The 20,465-nt window shown below is 37.4% G+C and overlaps 1 protein-coding gene across 3 annotated transcripts; it reads right to left on the bottom strand.

The window, feature by feature from the left end:
- Positions 1–14,985: 14,985 nt before the first annotated feature.
- LOC118751733 (ski oncogene-like) lies at positions 14,986–20,020 on the bottom strand. Of its 3 annotated transcripts, none has more exons than XM_036486545.1 (2): positions 19,829–20,020; positions 14,986–16,963 (listed from the first exon to the last, which is right to left on the bottom strand). In XM_036486545.1, the coding sequence occupies exon 2, from the start codon at positions 16,264–16,266 to the stop codon at positions 15,028–15,030; it is 1,239 nt and encodes a 412-aa protein (XP_036342438.1). In that variant the 5' UTR covers positions 16,267–16,963; positions 19,829–20,020; the 3' UTR covers positions 14,986–15,027. The 3 variants fall into 3 exon arrangements, with proteins under 3 accessions (XP_036342438.1, XP_036342437.1, XP_036342439.1); XM_036486544.1 differs by lacking the exon at positions 19,829–20,020 and adding an exon at positions 17,164–17,784; XM_036486546.1 differs by lacking the exon at positions 19,829–20,020 and adding an exon at positions 17,439–17,784.
- Between the last annotated feature and the right edge of the window lie 445 nt (positions 20,021–20,465).

The following is a 20,465-nucleotide window of genomic DNA, read 5'->3' as shown; positions in this document are numbered from 1 at the left end:
ATGGAAAAATCCATTTCGTTAACACTTTTCGCTAGATTTAAATACGAGCATTTTTAAATTGTAATCAAATAAAATAAATTTATTCTTACAACGCGCTTTTTTCAGTGTAGTAATAAAGATTGGCTTACAGCTTTGTTTCACTTCTTCATGATGAATCTTGGGAGTTAAATAATGCAGGCATATCCATCCTTCAATGCTAGCAACTACTATTGCAAAGTTGTACCAAGGCAAGCTTCAACAAACCAATCGGAGTGATATATCCCATGAACATCGGGATCGCTTTAGGAGTTTAATTTGGGAAACGTGTGTTAGACACAAAACGCTCGATAAGACCTTGTAACCTTTGCTCGGAAGGCTGATTCCGCGTTATTTGGCGCATATGGCGAGGTCACCTTTCTTGTGGATTGGGTAGAGCACACTTAAATTCCAGTCTTCGGGCATGCGTTCATCATCTGGCCATATTCTGAATTGATGGAGGTACCTTACCAACTCTTCCCCGCCGTACGTAAATGGCTCGACTGACCCGCCGTTAGCTCCAGCAACTTTGTTGTTTTTCAGCCGCGTAATCGCTAGCCTCGTGAGACATCAGCCGCATCGTCATCGATTGAGTTCGTCTTCACCACTTCTTTCAGTGGTGCTGCCATTCAATAGGGTGGAAAAATGTTCTTCCGTGATTTAAATACGTTGTGTACATCAGTCGTCATGGTTGTTCTTACAGGAGTTCGCCCTGGTCTTGAAACCTTCCGTAACTCGCGTAACTCTCTGGAAAATTTTCCGACGTTTTTCTTGTCGGCCAGATTTTCAAGTTCTTCGAACTGACGTATTTTGGTTTCTCTCTTCCTATTGCGGTAAATACGTCTTGCTTCCGTCTTTAGTTCCCTATAATGATGACACATAGATAGCCTTGTGCCCGATTTGAGTGTGGCCATGCAGGCGGCATCTTTTTATCTGCTGCTTCTTGACATTCCTCATCGCAACAGTTCTTCTTTAGGGTCCAGTGAAATTCGACTACTTCTTCGTCAGCGGTACGTAATGTGCGAGACATTTGGTTCCACTGCTCGCATATGTCGGTTTGTTGAAGAGCGCCCATTGAGACGAGATGTGAGGGTTGAGCGGTGAACAAATTTGTGGACCCTAATACTAAATACTACCGGGTTTCAGCCTCAGTCCGCTACCGGATGTTCCGTCGTTGAGGCTGAATTTTCGGACATTGGCGCCAAAGGTTGATTCTGTGCCCTCCTTGCATTGAAATCGCCAAACACCGTGCAAAAAGTCCTCAGAATTTCGTGATTTAACTGTGCAGCCAGTTTCATTTGGAAAAAAACTTATGAGTATTAAAAATATATATATTTTTTAAAGAAGTATACTTCATTAATCCATTATCCTGTTTTAATAGCTCGATAATTATGTGTCGGTATTGCCTTAGGCTCTGGAGGTATTTTAAATTTTAAAGAATTGAAGGTAAATAAGTTCATTACAAACATATATAATCGTTACCTAAGTTACTTCAATAACTTAACTTATGTATTTAATTCTTCATTTTATAATTTAGATAGTGCGTATATATCCGTATCTGTAGAGAACATAGGAAACCATATTGCTCAAGACCTTTTTCTATTCGCCTACTCATCAGCGCTAAACAATCAAACTTTTAATTCAAGTATGCATTAGAAATGTTTAAATTTAACACTAATTAAAAAGCGATTTAAACTAAATTATAATCTGAATGGGAGTGGCAAATGCATAACGCTGACGAGGGGGCATGATGAAATTAGTAGCTTCATAGTTTTCTGTGCTCATTGGAATCTGTCTTGTGGGCGGTTGCGCCGGCATTGCCAGATGCGTCTTCTTCGGCACCGCCGCGGATTCATTTTAAAGTTGACGACGCCACCGCCACGAATCCTATCGGCGTAAACCTCTAAGACTGACTGACTTCAAGTCATGTGTATATATACGCATTAAGTTAATTAAAGTCGTCTGTGAATTTCTTCGCCTACCACGAAAGAAATATGTAATAAAACTATAATTTTTTTAAATTACCTTGGATGGCATTAAACGGCGCGCTTAATGCAGGTTATTACTACGACGTCACGTTTAATTTACCTGACCTACACGAGTAGGTACATAACAAAAAATGTGAAACTATTCTCGCAAAATGAAAGCACAAAGTATGGTACATACTAATCAAATGTGCATGGACATACAACCTGCCCAAAAGTCAAGATATGCGAATTGTTGCACCGTGCTGGTGGACCAAACTAATGATCAAATGGGTCTGTCGGGTGGAGTGTGGCAATAAAATCCTGCTTAAGTCACTGTCAGCGCTCGAAAAAGAATTACGGCCGTTACAGCGAAAAACCAAAAAATTGCAAAAAATAATATATAAAAACAATAACATCGCAGCACAGAAACAAACTGGGGTCTGGTTTTAAAACGTGTCTCCACTGGCCTACCGTCTGGCCGTCGGCATCACAAGAGTTCGCGCGTGTTTCGCGTCGCTTTTGGTTTTCATTGGCTCGACGGCCAACTACGGCTGTTGCGACGCAGTGTGACTTAATCTGGTATACACCATACATACATATAACAACTATGTGGGACTTGCCTAGTTTCCTTATCTTACTAATATCCACACACATTCATTCATACATATGTATATACCCTCCAGAAAATCTGACTAGCTCAGAGCTAGCGTAGAACTAGACCTTTTGCCGACAGTACTAGTTCTAGCTCAATTCCCAAACAATGATTTCAACTGTCCAGTTTTACACGCCCATGTCATTGGCGGTGGCAATTGTCGCCCAGTGCAATACGGTGCAACTAGTTTTAACCCGCTTCCGTTTTGGGCAGTTTTTTTTTATGAAAAATAGTTTTTTGGATATCTTTTTCGTTTTCTCTTTTTTTTTAGTTTTCGTTAAAAAAATGATTTTAAGCTGCACGCAACAATCTTAATTTATTAAGTTTGAGAACTCAGAACCTGCCTCCACCGCTCTAAATTTAACTGCAGGGTAAGAATGTACATATATGTATTTGTGTGTAACAAACCTGCAAAAATCGTTGGACCATGTGGTCTATTTGTGTTATTGGTGTACTTACAAAATGCTCCTCTGTAGTGCAGTACCGGATCAACTGGTGTCTCTAGCTTATTATTACTCGATCATTGCTCGTGTTTTAACGATCGTAACTACTCCTCGATGTTTATTTGGCTGTGTTGCCGAGAGCTAGGTACTCCATGGAGTAATCACTTGGAGTAGTTTTGTGCTACTCCCTGCCCTGGGACATCGCAATGTTAATTGGACCACTTTTCTCAAGTCTATGGTATTACAAAACCTCACAGACTATAAACAATTTACTTAAAAACTAAATATTTGTTGACCGCAAAGCCAGCTTAAATGATTTTCTCTTAGAGAACGTATCAATATTCTTATTTTTATCGATCAAAGCATTAACATTCTGAAGATTAGATCATTTTGCGCATAATTAGTTTTATAAAATTCAATCAAAAAGTTATAACCTAAAGATCTCATCCAGTCTTTATCAAGACGGGGCAGCGTCACTCCTTGGAAATGTCTACATTCTGTGTAAATTATATAATTCAGTTTTATGCTTTATCAGTTTCGTATTCATCTGGTATCTGACTTCAAGTGTTAACAGTTTGAAACTTGTCAAATTAATAGTTAAAGAGAAATTGATTAAAGTTTGAGCAAAAACGAGTTAAAATGTCTCACCCGTCACGTTGGAATTCCCGTTATACAGCATTTTTTTATTTTTGTAAAGATCTTTAAGCTCGCACCTATTCCTCTTTATGCAAGAAAATGAAAAATATGCGTTGGGATTAATGTATTTTAAATGGTCAGTGAAGGTGAAAGCCAAGGCGAATTCATACAAAACGATAGCGACAGCACAAAAACAAAAAACTAAACTGAGAAATTATACGCACGACGATAATCAGAACACAAACAATGAACAACAAACACATCACCTTGTATGAATTCGCCTTAGTGAAAGCCGAATCGAAGACAACCCCAAGATTTTTAGCTCTTTTATACGAGCTTATCGCAGTATCTGAAATAGAGTAAGATGATTGTAAACGCGTACGTATTTTATGAAATGTTATATAACAGCGCTTTTCAATATTGATTTCTAACTTATTACGTCTACACCAGGCACAAATCTATTTAGCTAATTTTAAATAACGTCAATGTCAGAGCTATTTTTTAAATTTTTGAAGAGTTTTAAATCATCCGCTTATAGAAGGTGACAGCAGAATTTAAAGCAAACACTGGCATCATCAATAAAGTTATAGCATAGTACTGGAACTAATATGCAAACTTGGGTAACGCACGTGTGGTAGCAGTGTATTTATGGGATTTTGCATTATCAAAATTATGGAAGTATTACATATATGGGTAACATATATAAAAAATAATAATATTCCGACGAAATGACAACCTTCTCCTTTCTTTGAAGTTGGTTAAATATTAGTGTGTCCCCACATGATAACAAATTACATTGAGAAACTAAAATTCCACTTTTACAATTTGTATTGGCAAACTCGAAATTCATTCTAAAATTGTTAAATACATGAAGAAAGTAATATATATGTGCATGAGGAATACTGTATAAAAATCTCCCAAACCAATATTTAATTACTTTTTAATAATATGACTTTTAAGTTAAGGCGTGCGAGTAAACGTGCTAGATGACTGCATATGGTGCTACGGGGCGTATACGTTACATACGCAAATACGGGTATATGTGCACGAGTGGTTATTTTTTACTTTTTTCAGCAAGTGTATATCTTTTTCAAATTTTCATTTAAACACGATTTCGCGTTGGAATCTTGTTCCTTATACAAAACTGAATATAATGCATTTTCTAAGATAAGTGTACCTCCATTTTCGACCAAAAGCACGTTGTCATATCCGTGTATTAAATATTCACGTGACAAGCATCAACAAATGAAGAAATACAATCAGCCCTGTTCTGCATTTCGATTCCGTTCAAATTTTTCGGAATCGAAATGCATTGGTGTTCTTGATTTCGATTCCGACCAAATTTTTTCGATTTGAAAAGTTTGCACTTTGGCTAGTCGGAATGAAAAGTAATTGGCTAAGGAAACCCAAATATATATGTAGTTTGTCCGCCAAATATTTTCTTTTAAATTTTTATGATATTGAGAGAATTTATAAGTCGTTATTGCTCTATTCTGTATTCAAATACTTTGATAAATCTGTATCTGAAAATTGCTCTTTAAAAACTACCTAGACAAATAAAGCGAAAACGATCGTATGAAACCGACCTGTTCTTGATTCCGCTTCAGCGCATGCGCAGTATTCATCGAAAATTTCCATATTGTGCTAATGGGCACAAAGACGTTGCATATGCCAAGGCGCTTGTATGAGCACAAAGTTCACAAGCGTTTTATATGGAGGAAAATGCGCTAAAGCTTCGAAAAAAATAATCTAAAAAATCAACGTTAATCTTTGGGTACTTGAAACTTGCACTTCGTTATACTAAAATTGAATAGGCTACGAAGCTGCATACTCGAAAATTTTCTAAAAATGCTAAATACAAAGTTTGAAGTTTTGATAAAAGTTTCATTAATTTTTGTGAATTTTGTGCAAAGTTTGCGAGATTGATTTATATGGCTTTTTTTATAGAATGAGCTATTTAAAACAAAAATAAACGATGATGCAAAATATTTTGAATATTGTAAAAAAACTAAATTACGAATATTTCTGTGCGAGTGACTATTTATGTGTTTAAAAAATGCAAAAATTTATATTTGTAAACTGCGGGAACTTCATCCCTGATTTCCTCTCCATCTAAAATCGCCTGATGATCGTTTTCGCTCTCCTCTGCAGCTCTCCGGCTCCTGTATAGCAAAATGCAATGCTTTAGAAAAAGTGCTTCTGCCAATGTTATACCTTGGTCTTTAGCTACTCCCAACTGATAGGAGCCTATTACTAAAAACCGGAGTGTGGCTGCCAGTTGCGTTTCGGTGAAATAAAACGATGCCTCTCCGTTAACCAATTTTTTTTTTGTTTTTGTCTAACAGCATTTTGAAAACATCTTTATTTATGGGATAAGATCCTATAAACCTAAAAGTTATCTACAGATCGAGTTAGATAAAGAAAATTACATTGAAGGGTAAACTTTCTTGGAGTCCAACTTTTGGAACATGTCCACATGAATCCTTAGCTGAATTTTTTCGTTTTGGGCATGCAATAGCAAGTCTTCTGGTCTGGGCACTCCCAAAAATCATTCGCACTGGCATTTTTTCAGTTTTATACAGATTTTAATTAATTTTTACACAAATAACTGACAACAGCTGTTGCAACTTATTACCGAATCGAAATGAAAACGATTCGAAAACGATTTCGAACTTATTCGAACTCAATCGGAATTGAGAACACCACCACAAAAATTAGTCGGAATGTGTGTCGTTTTACTTTTCAAATCGAGTCGAAATGCAGAACAGGTCTGAATAATTCCAGAAAAGTGCTAGTTTAGTAACAGTTGACAAATCCATATTGTGAATAAAATGTTTGTATGCATTTCGGTTAATTCTGGAGTATTCTTCGGACCTTAGGGGGTACTCTTTACATGCGTTCATGGAGTAGACGCGATTTTTTCAGGGAAGTGTATTCATGGAAGCGCGGATGCTCAAAGACATTCAGGCATACATACATATTTACGATTCGTTGGTATTTTAGGTTTATGTACGATACGGTTTTATCTTCGCAAAATTTTGTGTGTTTTGTTGTTGTCCAGCTTTTCGTCTGTTACTGGCTCCATTGTTTGCTATTTTACTGCGCATACTCTTTTCTGATATGTATGTTTACATATACATACATATGTATGTGGGTTAGGGTGGTCCATAAATGCATTTGAAAAAGTAAAGTCGGAATTTTTGTGCTCTCACCCCCTAGGATTGTTCTATACCGAAAAAATAGACCCCTAGTTTTTTTTTTAATCAAAAAAACATTTAGAGATCGCTTAAAACCTTCAAAGTTTTCCTTGTATTTCATATGGGGAAAAACCACTTTTCGAAGAAAGGGTATGGAATTCTTGCAAATCAATCTCTTCATGAGATTCCCAATGATAATACCCAATTATTTATTTAACCATTTTTTCATAGTGTCGGCCGCTGTGGTGTAGTGGTAAGCAGTGCGCGCTTCCACTCCGCAACGCCTGGGTTCAAACCCTGGTCAAAGCAACATCGCAAAAAATATAGAAAAAAGGTTTTTTCTTAACAGCGGTCGTCCGTCGGCAGGCAATGGCAAACCTCCGAGTGTATTTCTGCCATGAAAAACAGCTTCTCATAAAAATACAGTCGCCGTTCGGAGTCGGCGTAAAACTCTAGGTCCCTCCGCTTTGTGTGACAACATCAAGGCGCACGCCGCAAATCAGGGGAGAAGCTCGGCCAAACACTAACATATGTGTAAGCGCCAATCTATTATTATTATTATTATTATTATTTTTTCATAGTAACTATATTTTATAGGTCCACTAAAGCCCCCGGAAAATACGAGAAAGTACCATGGGCGGATGAATAAAAAAACTTTAGTTTTAAAAAATGGTCTAATTGATAATCGGGTAATGATGAAGAGAACCAGAGATTTTCGATCGAAAAATATTGTTCTTGAAGAATTCTATACCATTTGTACGAAATGTTGTTTTTCCCCATATAAAATACAAGAAAACTTTGAGCAACCTCTAAATATTTTACGTGTGTCAAGTTAGCACTACACTTTTCGACATTGGAAAAGTTAAGTACGGCAGTAATTTTGGTGTTTTTGTTGTAAATTTGTTGTGGAAAGAAAAAATTTGTAGCTCTCATTTTTTAAAAAATATGGTATGTAGTTCTAACTTGACACCATACACCTAGTCGATAGAATTGAGATATCCAATATGTTACTATGCCAGTAATTGTAGCTTTAAACTTTAAAATTTATTGTGGAAAGAAAAAATTTTTAGCTGTCGTTTTTTAAGGAAAAATGGTATGTAGTGCTAACTTGACACCATACAACTAGTCAATAGAATTGAGATATCCAATATGATACTATGCCATTTATTTGTAGCTTTTAACTTTAAAATCTGTTGTGAAAAGAAAAAATTTGTAGCTTTCGTTTTTCTGGAAAAAATTGAGTTGACCCTTTTTCGAACAAAATTTAGTATGTAGTGCTAACTTGACACCATGTACCATTGACGACAGAATTGAGATATTGAAAAGGTTACAACGGAATAACTGTAGCTTTTTTCTTGTAAATTTGTAACATACTGGATATCTCCATTCTATCGACTAGGTGTATGGTGTCAAGTTAGCACTACATACCATTTTTTCTTAAAAAACGAGAGCTACAAATTTTTTCTTTCCACAACAAATTTACAATAAAAACACCACAATTAATGCCGTTGTAACCTTTTCAATATCTCAATTCTATCGACTAGGTGTGTGGTGTAAAGTTAGCACTACATACCATATTTTTTAAAAATGAGAGCTACAAATTTTTTGTTTCCACAACAAATTTACAACAAAAACACCAAAATTACTGCCGTACTTAACTTTTCCAATGTCGAAAAGTGTAGTGCTAACTTGACACACGTAAAATATTTAGAGGTTGCTCAAAGTTAGTAAATTTTTATTTTTAGTTGCGTTCCCCAACTTTTCTGGGTTAAAACTTGTAAAACTGTCAAGAAGTAAAAGAAGTCAGAGAACCGAGTACGGGAACGCTTTTTGGCAAATTCTTGCAACATCTTGCGTTTTTATTACCTCCCTTTTATTAGCTCGGGATGTAACTATGCAATATTGATGCGCCTAAAAGAAGCAGCGATTTCTATTCTCAAGTTACATACCTGATGACGGTACGAATGGAAATTATAATAGCGAGGTTTTAGTTTTTTTAACTATAATTTTATTTCTATCAGTTGATTGACTGAGGGCAGATATGTATGTACATGCATATCGTCGTTTAAAGTACAAAACCGCGTATCGTCATTCTGCAAAACCGCGTAGCTGACATTGGCTGCCAAAAACTGGATTTGCTCACACAAGCTCTTGGCTCAATCCTTAGCCGTTCGTCCTGAAATATACTAGCCAGAAATGCGATTGCTTTATAAAAAAGGAACCATTTTGAAATATGAGTGTTTTTACGCTCCAGAAAATAATTTTTACAACTTCACATACGCGGTTTTGCATTTTGTTGATACGCGGTTTTGCACTTTAAACGACGATATTTATATGTATGTATGTAGCGTGGCTGGTTGATACACCCGTCAGCATGGGTAAGTGGTTCAGTTGGTTTTGATATCATTGGACTCTAGGTGTCGCATATACTAAATACATACATAGTATGTATGTCCATAGACAGGTATGGATGTACATACAAATACACATATCGAGCCCTAGCCGCCAAAAAGGCGTAAGCGACAAAAAGTAAAATTTTCAGTAGGCGTTATTTTTCTTATTAACACGGCAAATACTATATATACTAACGTGAAGGTTAACGAACAACTAAAGATTAATGTTAGGTATATACTAGTGGTTTGTTTTTTGCCCATCTCTAATGAAACAGGTGATTTTGTCGCATACACCCATTTTGTCGTCACCAAAAAGGGCTACTGCACGCAATTGCGGCGGTTAAGCCAAAATATATATAAAACGAAACACATTTTTTGCATTAACAAAAACCATTGGATGCCTTTAGCTCATTTATTTTATTCTTGTTAAATATTAAGAAACAACTCTTCAACACAAATACACACGATATTAATTAAAATGCCTTATCGATGTAAAACCTAATGGCGATTTCGTTTGTTCCAACAAAATGTTGTTCTTCCATGGTGCAACATATGTTTGGTGTTATGCTAAACCCTGTGAAAGTGCATATTTTGCCTATTTATCCTGTCGGGCTAACGCATTTCATAATATTGTCATTTTAAGCAACCTTCTGCTTTTCTCCCCTGACAAAGTTTCAAAGGGCAGAGGATGAGCCTGTTTTGCGTTATTGGAGTGGAACATTTTAAGAAACGAGCACGGAAGTTTGCTCTTCAACTAAATTTTCAGAAGAATCGGTGTCGCAGTATTCCAGCAAACACAGTCTCTAACGTTAGAGAAATTTGGATTTCTACATAAGATAACTAGAGTAATTCTCTAATCGTTCACGAGTCGATGACAATGTTAGAGAACTACATTAGAATTCGATTCGAGAATGATTAGAGAAACAACGCAATTTCCTTATCGGTTATCTTTGGAACCGTAAACAGTCCGATTTTTTCTTTTTTTTTCAAATATTGTACGTATTGGTGATTATGGGTATTCAGTATATCTGTCAGTTGCTTCTGACACTAATTCTTATAATGTCCAAGCATTTTGTGTTTAATATTTTGGTCCTTCTGTCGAAAGATTTTCCACGAATTGTAAAACAGTTTTCAATACTAAATCAAGGAAAAGTACCAAAAACATAAGTTTTCATTTGTTTATTTCGGCTGATAAAGTTCAGAACGGTAGAAAATAAATTAGTTTAACAGAATACGTTCCAAGTTACTAAAAAAGTTGTTTAGAATTCCTATTAAGTCGTAATGAAATGTGCCGCAAATGCTAAGTGTAACGTAGCCAGTGAAAAACTAAAAAAGTTGTTTTTCGGATACTTAAGAATCCTTTACAAAGGGATATTTAACATGTTCTCTTAGTATTGTCGATATCCTACGTATGCCAAATGGAAAAAAAAGAAATGGTAGCTGACTTCATTGCACAACTACCTAATAAATAAGTGTAATGAGGCCAGTGTTTTTCTTTTTATTAAATTTTTTATTGACTTGATAACTATTCTCATTCTCATTTTAGCAATAAATAAATAAGACATATTTAAGAAAGTGGTTGGGTGGACAATTTCGAATTGAGTATTATACTACTAAATTTCGATAGCTATTATATTTAAATAAAGCGAAGCTAACATTTGTAAAATATTCTTTGAAATCTTTATCTCTAAAGATTTTGATTATATATGTAATTGCCTGGAATTGAATGAAATTTTTTGCAACGTGTAAAACTGATACAGTAACTGCTCCTTTCACGTGATTGTATTCCTATCACTACAATTTTATAGAATATGATACAAGTTTACACCAAACTATGAAGAGTTTATTTTGTTAAAATCGTCTATGCGAGAATCTATAGAACTGCGATAAATGCATTAAGATTTTGGTATTTAAGATTAACGAAGATGTAGAAACCACCGTATCAGTTTTGAAATTGTCTTGGATGGTATTAAAAAGAAAACACAGACCACAATTTTTAAGGATAATCGAGTTATATTTTTTTCCTTTTTGGTTGTTGTTGTTTCCGACAGGGTGGGTGTATGATGTATTATGAAACGAATTTCCGTCATCCCTTGTCAAATTGGGTTTGGAGACAAACCGGTTTCGGCGTTGTGCCATCTTCAGTGTCATAAATACGAGCAACCAACAAAAATTATGCAGAACGAAAAATTACACTGAAGATGGCACAACGCCGAAACCGGTTTGTCTCCAAACCAAATTTGACAAGGGATGACGGAAATTCGTTCCATAATACATTATATTTTTTTATCCTTCTATAGATTCCCAATTTTAGCTCAATTTTAGCTTGTTTATGACGACATAATAGGAACGCGAAGAAAAAATGAAAAGGCAAAGCCTTTTGGTTAAACCTTGTAGAAGCGAATCGTACGTGTAACGTGACCAGTGTTTTGTGTAACGTTACCAGTGCCCAAATTATATGACCAAAAACTATTAATTTTACATAGACATAGATTTGACCATGCCTACGACCAATGCGTACGAATATTACGCTGCCACACCTTCTGATAGATGGCGCAGGGATCAAGAGCTGTCCTAAAAAATCTTACTTGTGGTCAGATATGCTTCCTGTCAGTGGCGGACACAGGATTTTATTTGGGGAGGGGCGATTGGGATCGACTTGTCGAATAACGTTAAATTACAGGCATCTAACTTGATTCACAGCGGAGTGACTGAGAGACTAATCGAAGCTATATGACCTACAAGCATTAAACCTTTTTGAACACTTATTTTTTTCACGCATATAGAGGTTCTAGTAATTTTTATGAAGTCGCAATTAAAAATGCTTTGGATATAATTTTACTTTAAGTAAGTTTCATGTTGTGAATTTGGCGCAAGGTCCATTTACAGAGTCCCATGTAATAAAACAATTATACTATTTGTAAAAAAGCACAAGATTAAAAGTTATTATCTGGGTTTATTAAAGCAGTATATATTTGTGTATATTACATAAATACTTATTTTTTTCTTATAATGTTTGTCAAACGAGGGATGCAATTAAGTAACTAAACAACTTATTCGGAATTTTGATTATAATAACTTAAATTGCAAACTTAGTTTTGAGCTTTCCTTTTAGGAATCTTTGTATTATCCGATCAGTGTCAATTTCAATATTTAAGGGCCAGTTTCAGTGGCAGTTTAAACTTAGACTACGTAAACTGAATTTAAAAGGACTGACATTTGATTGGCTAATCTTAGTTTAAAGCAGCCAGCTCGGGCGTTTAAACTAAGTTTAAAACCGTACACTAAAAAACTGGCCCTAAGTGTACGTGTAAAAGTGCTAGACCTATCAGTCTTTTTTCATTCATGGTACTATGGAACCATGTTTTTAACCGGCGAAGGGTAACTTATTTCTGAAGTAGCGTTACTAGCTAGAAGTGTAGTCAGATTGCGGAGAAGTTTGTTAATCAACGGAAATCATATTCGTCGTCCCATTTACCAAGAACTTCTGCTGTTGATTTTAGGTATGGCTTTTCGCTTACCTCATTTGTTCATCGCTCAGACCACACTTTATACTCTCCTTCCAAACTGATAGCGTCTATTTGTAGCGTATTATATTCCCTAATTTTATATGTATGGAAGTAATAGTTCAACTCAAAAATGTTTATGTAATGTATATTTCGGCAATCTTTCTCGGAGATAGGAAGGACCTACAGTTTTACACCGACTCCGAACGGCGATTTTATTTTTATGAGAGTACACCCGGAGATTTGCCTTTCTTGTATATCTTTTTGCGATGTTGCTTTGAAATTATCGGTAATAAAATCCGCGAAGTCTGTTTTGCCTTTTCACGTTGGATAAGAAAGCAAATCGAGTGGGTCTGGCGGTAAACGAGGACCAGACGAAGTATCTCCTGTCATCAAACAAACAGTCAGCACACTCGCGGCTTGGCACGCACGTCCCTGTTGACAGTTATAATTTCGAAAAAGTACAGTATTTCGTTTACTTGAGAACCAGCATTAACATCAATAATAATGCCAGCATTGAAATCCAACGCAGAATCACTCTTACCAACAAGTGCTACTTTGGACTGAGTAGGCAATTCAGAAGTAAATTCCTCTCTCGACATATGAAAACCACACCCTCTAAGTCACTCATCATGGCAGTGCTGGTGAATGGCGCAAAATCATGGACAATAGCAACATTCGATGAGGCGACTCATGGAGTGTTCGGGAGAAAGATTTTCGCAGACGATGGAATGATGAGCTGTATGTAAAAAAACGGACATAGTTCAGCGAATTAAAATATAGCTTGGTCCAGTCGTGCGAATGAACACTGACGATCCAGATTTGAACGCGTTTAACCCGAAACCCGCTGGTGGTAGCAGAGGAAGTGCGAAACCCCCACTGCGATGGGAAGACCAAGTGGAGAAGGATTTGATTTCACTTGGCATTTCCAATTGGCGTCAGTTGGCACAGAAGAGAAACAACTGGCGTGCTTTGTTGAGCTCGGCCAAAATCGCTTAGGCGGTCACAGCGCCAAGTAAGAAGAAAAATGTGATCACTCCTTTCGTATGCTGGCAGACTTTAAAACCGTCATCCGCATAAAGGACACCATATTGGTGGCAAGTAAAATAAAAAAGCGTATGAAAAAATTTTTCCAATTTCGACAACTGAGCGATACTAGTATAAGTATGGAATTTTTTTTGCTTTATAAGTTAATATATAAGTGGTTTTCGTACGAATCGACAATTTCAAATTTTTGTATAGGAAATGATAAGAAAATTTCAAGATTTTCGATTCGTACGAAAACAAGAATACGCCCCATTATGTTTTCAAATCGAAGGTTTTTGTCGTAGTCTTCCTTCGAATAGAACCTTATTGTTTAAATGTAAGTACAAAATCCTTTGTCGATACTGAGTAATAATGCTTACCAATTAAGGAAATTTATATTTTTTTAAATTAAACTATGACATATGTTGCTATATTTTATGTATAACTAGCAGACCCGGCGAACTTCGTCCCACCCAAATTTAATTTTTGGTATTGAAACATTTTGGTCCAACATTTTCACAACCGTTTACGTTCATGATTTCAGTGACGCATTTATCTTCTAATATTACGGTTTGGTCGTTGTCAGAAGGCATATTTCCATTGCCGTTTAAATAACCTAGCAAAAGTGTATATGCATTCAAAGATACGTAACAGTTTCATTGCGTTTAAAAGGCACCCCGCCACCTTTTCAAATAGCTTGAATTTTCTCTAAGAGTATGGGATTGATTTCATGAACACTGCATATATCTGTGCAGTATCAAAAGTTCGATTTGTATGGGAGGAGCCACGACCCCTTTTCCGAGTTCTCTTCCACGAACATTTTCCGGGATATGCAGTATGGAAAATTCGGTTTGTATGGAAGGTGCCCCGCCTCTTTTTCCAATAACCACAATTTTTCTCCATGAGTATGCAACTGTTTTCATATATCTCCATACCATGTTCGAGTACTTTACCACGAACACTTCCAGAGATATGCAATATGAAAAATTCGTTTTGTATGGGGGGGCGTGGCACGCCCCCTGTGCCTAGCGGAATGAAATATACTTTACATCCGATTCTCATACCTATCATATATACACAAAAAATTGCATAGAGATCGGTCGATCCGTTTAAGAGGAGTTCGGCCACAAACACCGTGACACGGGATTTCTATATATTAGACTTAGTTTATAAAAATACAAATTTCTTAGTCTTAACGTACCTTTCGTTTCATGTAGAGCAATTCGTTTTGTGCCTTTAGCGCTTCCTTAATCTCGACCTCCTTTAGCTCATCCAGAATCTTCTGGTATTTTTCTCGATTTTCGACGTCTAACGCAACATGCAGATAGTCATGCCAATTACGTGAATCGAATCCCCAATGACATGTACGGTTTTCAACTTCCCGATGTACATGTCCGACAAATTTTTGCGGCGAGAACCAGCCTTTACACTCCAAGCACATTATGCAAGTAGGCTTAGTGTATGAGTACAAATCGGGTGTACAAATACCATCACACTTTCCAAAACAGCGGTGGTAAACTTTGAACGAAATGGCACCTTTTGGGATATCGTCATCATTGATGTAACTATTTCGATCGACACGATTTAAAAGAGCAGCACACAAACGCTCCGCATCGGTGCGTGTTATCAAACCAGATGCCTTAACATCAGGTGGCAAAATCTTCGCGGCTTTAAATTCCAACAACTGATCAGGTGTACACTGTGAACAATAGATACCGAGCTCATCGAATATGCGGTTTATTTGATCAAGTGTAAAATCGGCGAGCACATTATTAAGAAACTGTGGCAGGCACAAACGCATCTCCCCGCCCAGCGAGAAGCAGCCAATTGTTTTACCCTCCAGACGCGTTTCGTATAATACACCAGAACCCGAATCTGGTGCGGTAAATATAGGTTGTGACAATTCCGGTGGTGGAGGCGGTATGATCTTGACCGTGGTTAGGGGAGGTTGAGGTGGAACTGTTTGGGTTGGGGATTGTGTGGTTTGTGACGACATCGACAACGGAAGCGGCAGCGTTTGTGGTGGCAATGTGTCACCCAGCTCATGCGGCTCGGGCGAACTGAGCACCTCCTTTTTAATGAGTGGTACAGCGGGTGGCAATGCTGTGCCCGAATTTGGTGACTTGGAGCAGGTTGGTGATGACGACGCTATTAACGGACAGTGTGGTTTGTTACTTGCTAGGCCGTTAGGTGGTAGAATCCCGGCCGAGTGGTGACCAGCGCAAAGATTGCGAGCACCCGCAATGTTAAGGTCGGTACTGCTGCCGCCGCTGCCACTTACACCAGTTAAAGTGGCGTCAAGCGGACAGTTGGAGCCGGTTGGGCAGCCGGCGGCGGTCAGCGCATGGCCAGGTCCTTGCAAGCTTTTTGGTGCACTTGTCTGATATTTCTTCAGCACTGTGTGTATATTTGGCGTAACGTATTCAGTCATTTTTTCTTTAAACGTTTATCGGCCACTGCCTTCTACCGAAGGTGGTGGAGTGGGTAGGGCGGCAGTCCTTAGCTCGCTAACCAAAATTCGTAAAAATCAATGGCGAATACAGTTGAAGCAGCGGCGAGGCAGGTGAGATCAAATGGAATTGAATGTTGCATATGCGAACGCGCCCTGGTTTCAGCTTCATTCGAAATAAGATGCAACACCAGCGGAACCAAGTAATAACACCGCAATAACTTACATATGTATAATGCTTTAATAGAATGCTTTTAGCGGAAGCTAGTTTAATTGCACCTTATATTTTCTTACACATTTACACTTTTCACACTTGTATAATTTGTGTTGATCTATTATTTTCTTCACAATATGGCACGTTATCCATTCCATTCACACACAATATTTGATTTTTTTATTCGTTTTATTTTAATATTTTCTAGCGCTTAGAGTGCTCTTATGTTAGATTTTTCAATTTGAAAATTTTAATTTGCACTTCTATTTGGTTGCAGCTTCAATTATTTTCGCGCACAATTCCGACGGCATTTTTGTACTCGCGTGACACATACAACGCCAAGATCTCTCCATTTCCGCTCTTCCGCCTGCTGGCCATTCGTTTTACTCGTTTCGTTTTATTTGCTTTGCGCACTTCGCGCACAGCCCGGTTTTGGCAGCGACGGAATTTCAAAAGCAGCACCGACTACAAATAAAAACAAAGAATTAAAAAGCTGTGCAGTTATTTTTAAACTCACAGGCACAGCAAAAATTAGAAAAATTTCATTAATTCTCATGTTTTATTTTGATTTTTCATTTTGCTTTGAGCTACTTTTCACATAATTTAGCCTATCAATTCGAATATAGATAATACGAGTTAACTAGAAGTTGCACATACATACATACATTGTATATAAATATTGATCACTTTTTATTGATGATTCTTCTCTTCCACTAATCAAAACTCTCAAATGCGTACAATTTTCGACAAACTTTTAAAGAAAATAAATCATTGCATTGCATTTTCGCAAACACTGCAAATTCACATCACTGCTAAATTCACTGTTCGCTTGGCCGATACTTCCGTGGGGCTTGCAGGCGCATCTCCAAATGTGTGAGTATGGATGTATGCGTAAATTGTATCTATGCGTATATATATTTGAATGTACATATGTATGTACTTATATGAATCCGTGTATTTCAAGATAATATGCGCATGTAGAACAGCGCGCCAAACTGACGACCTCGCGACTGACCGTTCGACTGATGACCAAAATGCGGCGCTCTGAGGCCGAAATGTCAAAAATCCAACTGGATTCTGCTGCGGTTCTTCTTCTTCCGATTACTATATCGCTTCGTGCCGAGAAAAAATGGTTCTCGCACCCGACATGAGCTGCACTGTAAGTTGTTGTTATTGTTTTAGATAGTAAGCCGTCATCTGTTGGTATTAATACACTACTACTAATACAGAAACGTTAAAACGAGAGAGCGCGCCAACATGGGCACGGCGTCGAGCAGTGTTGCCAGAACTTTTTGGGCCGACCGGCTAAATTGGCAAAAAAAAGCGGCTAAAAACGGCTAAAATGTTTTAGTGAAATTTCACATAGACTCTGGCAAAAAACGGCTAAAATGTTTTAGTGAAAATCCACATGCTTTATTTAAAAAAATCGCAAGAAACGAAAGACTAGTTAACACCTGTAATTTATATCGAGTGTATATTCCTCATCATCAAATGAATCACTATTGTATATATCACCTGAATTCATTAATTTTAAGAGATCGTCATATACAGTAAAATTATGGCAGCATTTTTTCTTCACGTTTTAAACCGTATCTTATATATAAAATAGCGTTTAACGTTTTAACGCACATTGGATTTCTTTGCTTAGTTTTTATTATATTCATTGAACTAAATATTCGCTCTACTTCTGCATTACTTATAGGCAAAACAAGAAAGCTAAAAACTAGGTTGCAAAGGTCAGCAAAAGTTTTTCTCCTAGGGCATTTCGAAATTGATAAACTTCGGCCCAAAATTTTACAGTTGAGTCTAAATTACTCCAGGTATGTAACGTTAACCGTTGCCATAGCATCTCTATGGATGTTATTTCGTCGGCATTATATTTGTGTTTTTGTTGAACAAATACTTTTGGTTTAATTACTCTTAATGCATTTCCAACCGAAAAAAGTCAATTTTTTTAGTGTGGCAATATTTGTAGGAAGGCGTTGGCGTGATTCCTTTATTGAAGTGATAATAAAATAGCGACCATTTTCTCGAATTATTTTCTCGGCTTCGCGGTCAAAAGCGTTTGTGCTTACTTTTGTTTTTAAATACTCTTCAAAACTGTGATAAAACTGAGGAAATGGAGCAAGGTATGGTTCCAACGGGGAGCATATAGGATCAAATGTGTCCGCGCTAATAACCACTAGGGAGCATAGATGCGAAAGTAAAACATTGACTTCATTAAAAATCTTCATTGGGTCTGCATTATTGCTTTCGAACAACTTGTTTACTTTTTGCACCTGAAAATTAGGCAAATAGTAAAATCGGCTAAAAACGGCTAACTTTTTTTTACAAACCGGCTAACAAATCGGCTGCCGGCTAGATCGAATTTTCTCCGGCTAGTTGCTATCAAAACCGGCTAAATCTAGCCGGAAAACGGCTAAAATGGCAACGCTGGCGTCGAGTGGCCCCAAAGAGCGCAGCTGCAAATACTGCGACTGCGACCTGCGATGCTGTGAGACCACCACGTAATTTAGACGTTGGTGTGGTTGTGACAAGTAGCTTTGGCCGTTGCCGTAGTGCTGACTGGCGCGTGTTTTGCTCTCCCAGTTCGATTTTCATTCGCTTCGGTTCTTCTTCTTCTTCCGCTTCAGTTTTTGCTTTGTGTAGTTGTTGGTATAGTAGTTGCCTTTTTTATATTTGCTGATTAGAAAATACACTAAAAAGTGTATTGGAGACGCAGAGGCAGACTTTTGTCTCGGCTGTGTGTCGTCGCGACTCCCTAGTATCGACACCGCATTCAGCTCAGTTATGAAGGGTGCGGCGCCAAAGGGGCAAGGCAGCGACGGCACGACAACTACTTACAACTGAGACGGCCCAGTCGCTATCTGAAATCCTCACCTCCCCTTGACTTGCGACGCCTGCTAACAGGGTTAAGTTCCAAAAACTTTTGTTGTAATTGTTTTTGTTTTCTGCTTTTATTTACTTATTGTCGCAGTTGTTTTTATTTCCGTCAGTCTATACGTCTGCCAGTCGTATAGAATCTTGCCAAGTTTTGGTTTGTCGTCTACTTTACTTGATTCATCCACTTTTTCGCAAAAACTTGCGTATCTTATTTTCTTAAGCACTTTTTTCGTCACTTTTGTCACAGTATTTATGTACGTATGTAGTGGTATTTATCTACTTGCGTATGCATATTTTCTATAGCACTGCACTTTCCACGATTCGTCGACCATATTATTTTTCATCATCTTCCACTATTTTATTGCACTTGGCATTTTCGCAAACTATCTTTTGATAAATTGATACGAAAAATCGCTTTTCTATTTCATATTTTAAACTCTTTTTTACATCTTAATCATGTGCCACTATATGCACTCGTAATCACTTTAATTAAATTCACTTTGCTAATGTCGCTTTATCATTATTTGGGTGTTCGCGTTTATGAAATATTCGTTGGTCTTTTAAGTATTTTTGCGAAATACGCCGCGCACACCACCTTCTTTCACGAAAGCAGCAGAACAACAGCGTGACAGCGTTATCGGTGACAGCAACGGTAGCGGCAACGTCAAACGGCAAATGCACCAACGACTACAACCAACATCGCTAAGTATCTCAGTGATGCCAGACATTCTCTGTTAAATATCCCACGGAAATGGGGAAAAAATCCCTCAATTACCCACATCTTGAAAATTTATCCCACAAAATCCCCAACGAATTTAAACATATACATGTTTCAGTAGTAAAGAAGTAAAATTCATATAAAATAATAATAATAGTTTGGCGCTTACACATATGTGCTTTTCCTCCAATTTGCGGCGGTTCCCTTGATGTTGTCACACAAACGGGAGGGACCTACAGTTTTACGCCGACTCCGAATGGCGAGTGTATTTTTATGAGAAGCTGTTTTTCATGGCAGGAATACACTCGGAGGTTTGCCATTGCCTGTCGAGGGCCGACCGCTGTTAAGAAAAAACCCCTTTTTCTG

Source organism: Rhagoletis pomonella, unplaced genomic scaffold (assembly GCF_013731165.1).
Source record: "Rhagoletis pomonella isolate Grant_MI unplaced genomic scaffold, Rhpom_1.0 Rhpom_scaffold_00938, whole genome shotgun sequence".
In the NCBI taxonomy this organism is placed as follows: domain Eukaryota; kingdom Metazoa; phylum Arthropoda; class Insecta; order Diptera; family Tephritidae; genus Rhagoletis; species Rhagoletis pomonella.
The sequence above is the reverse complement of the archived record's forward strand: the minus strand, read 5'-3'. Positions and strand labels throughout refer to the sequence as shown.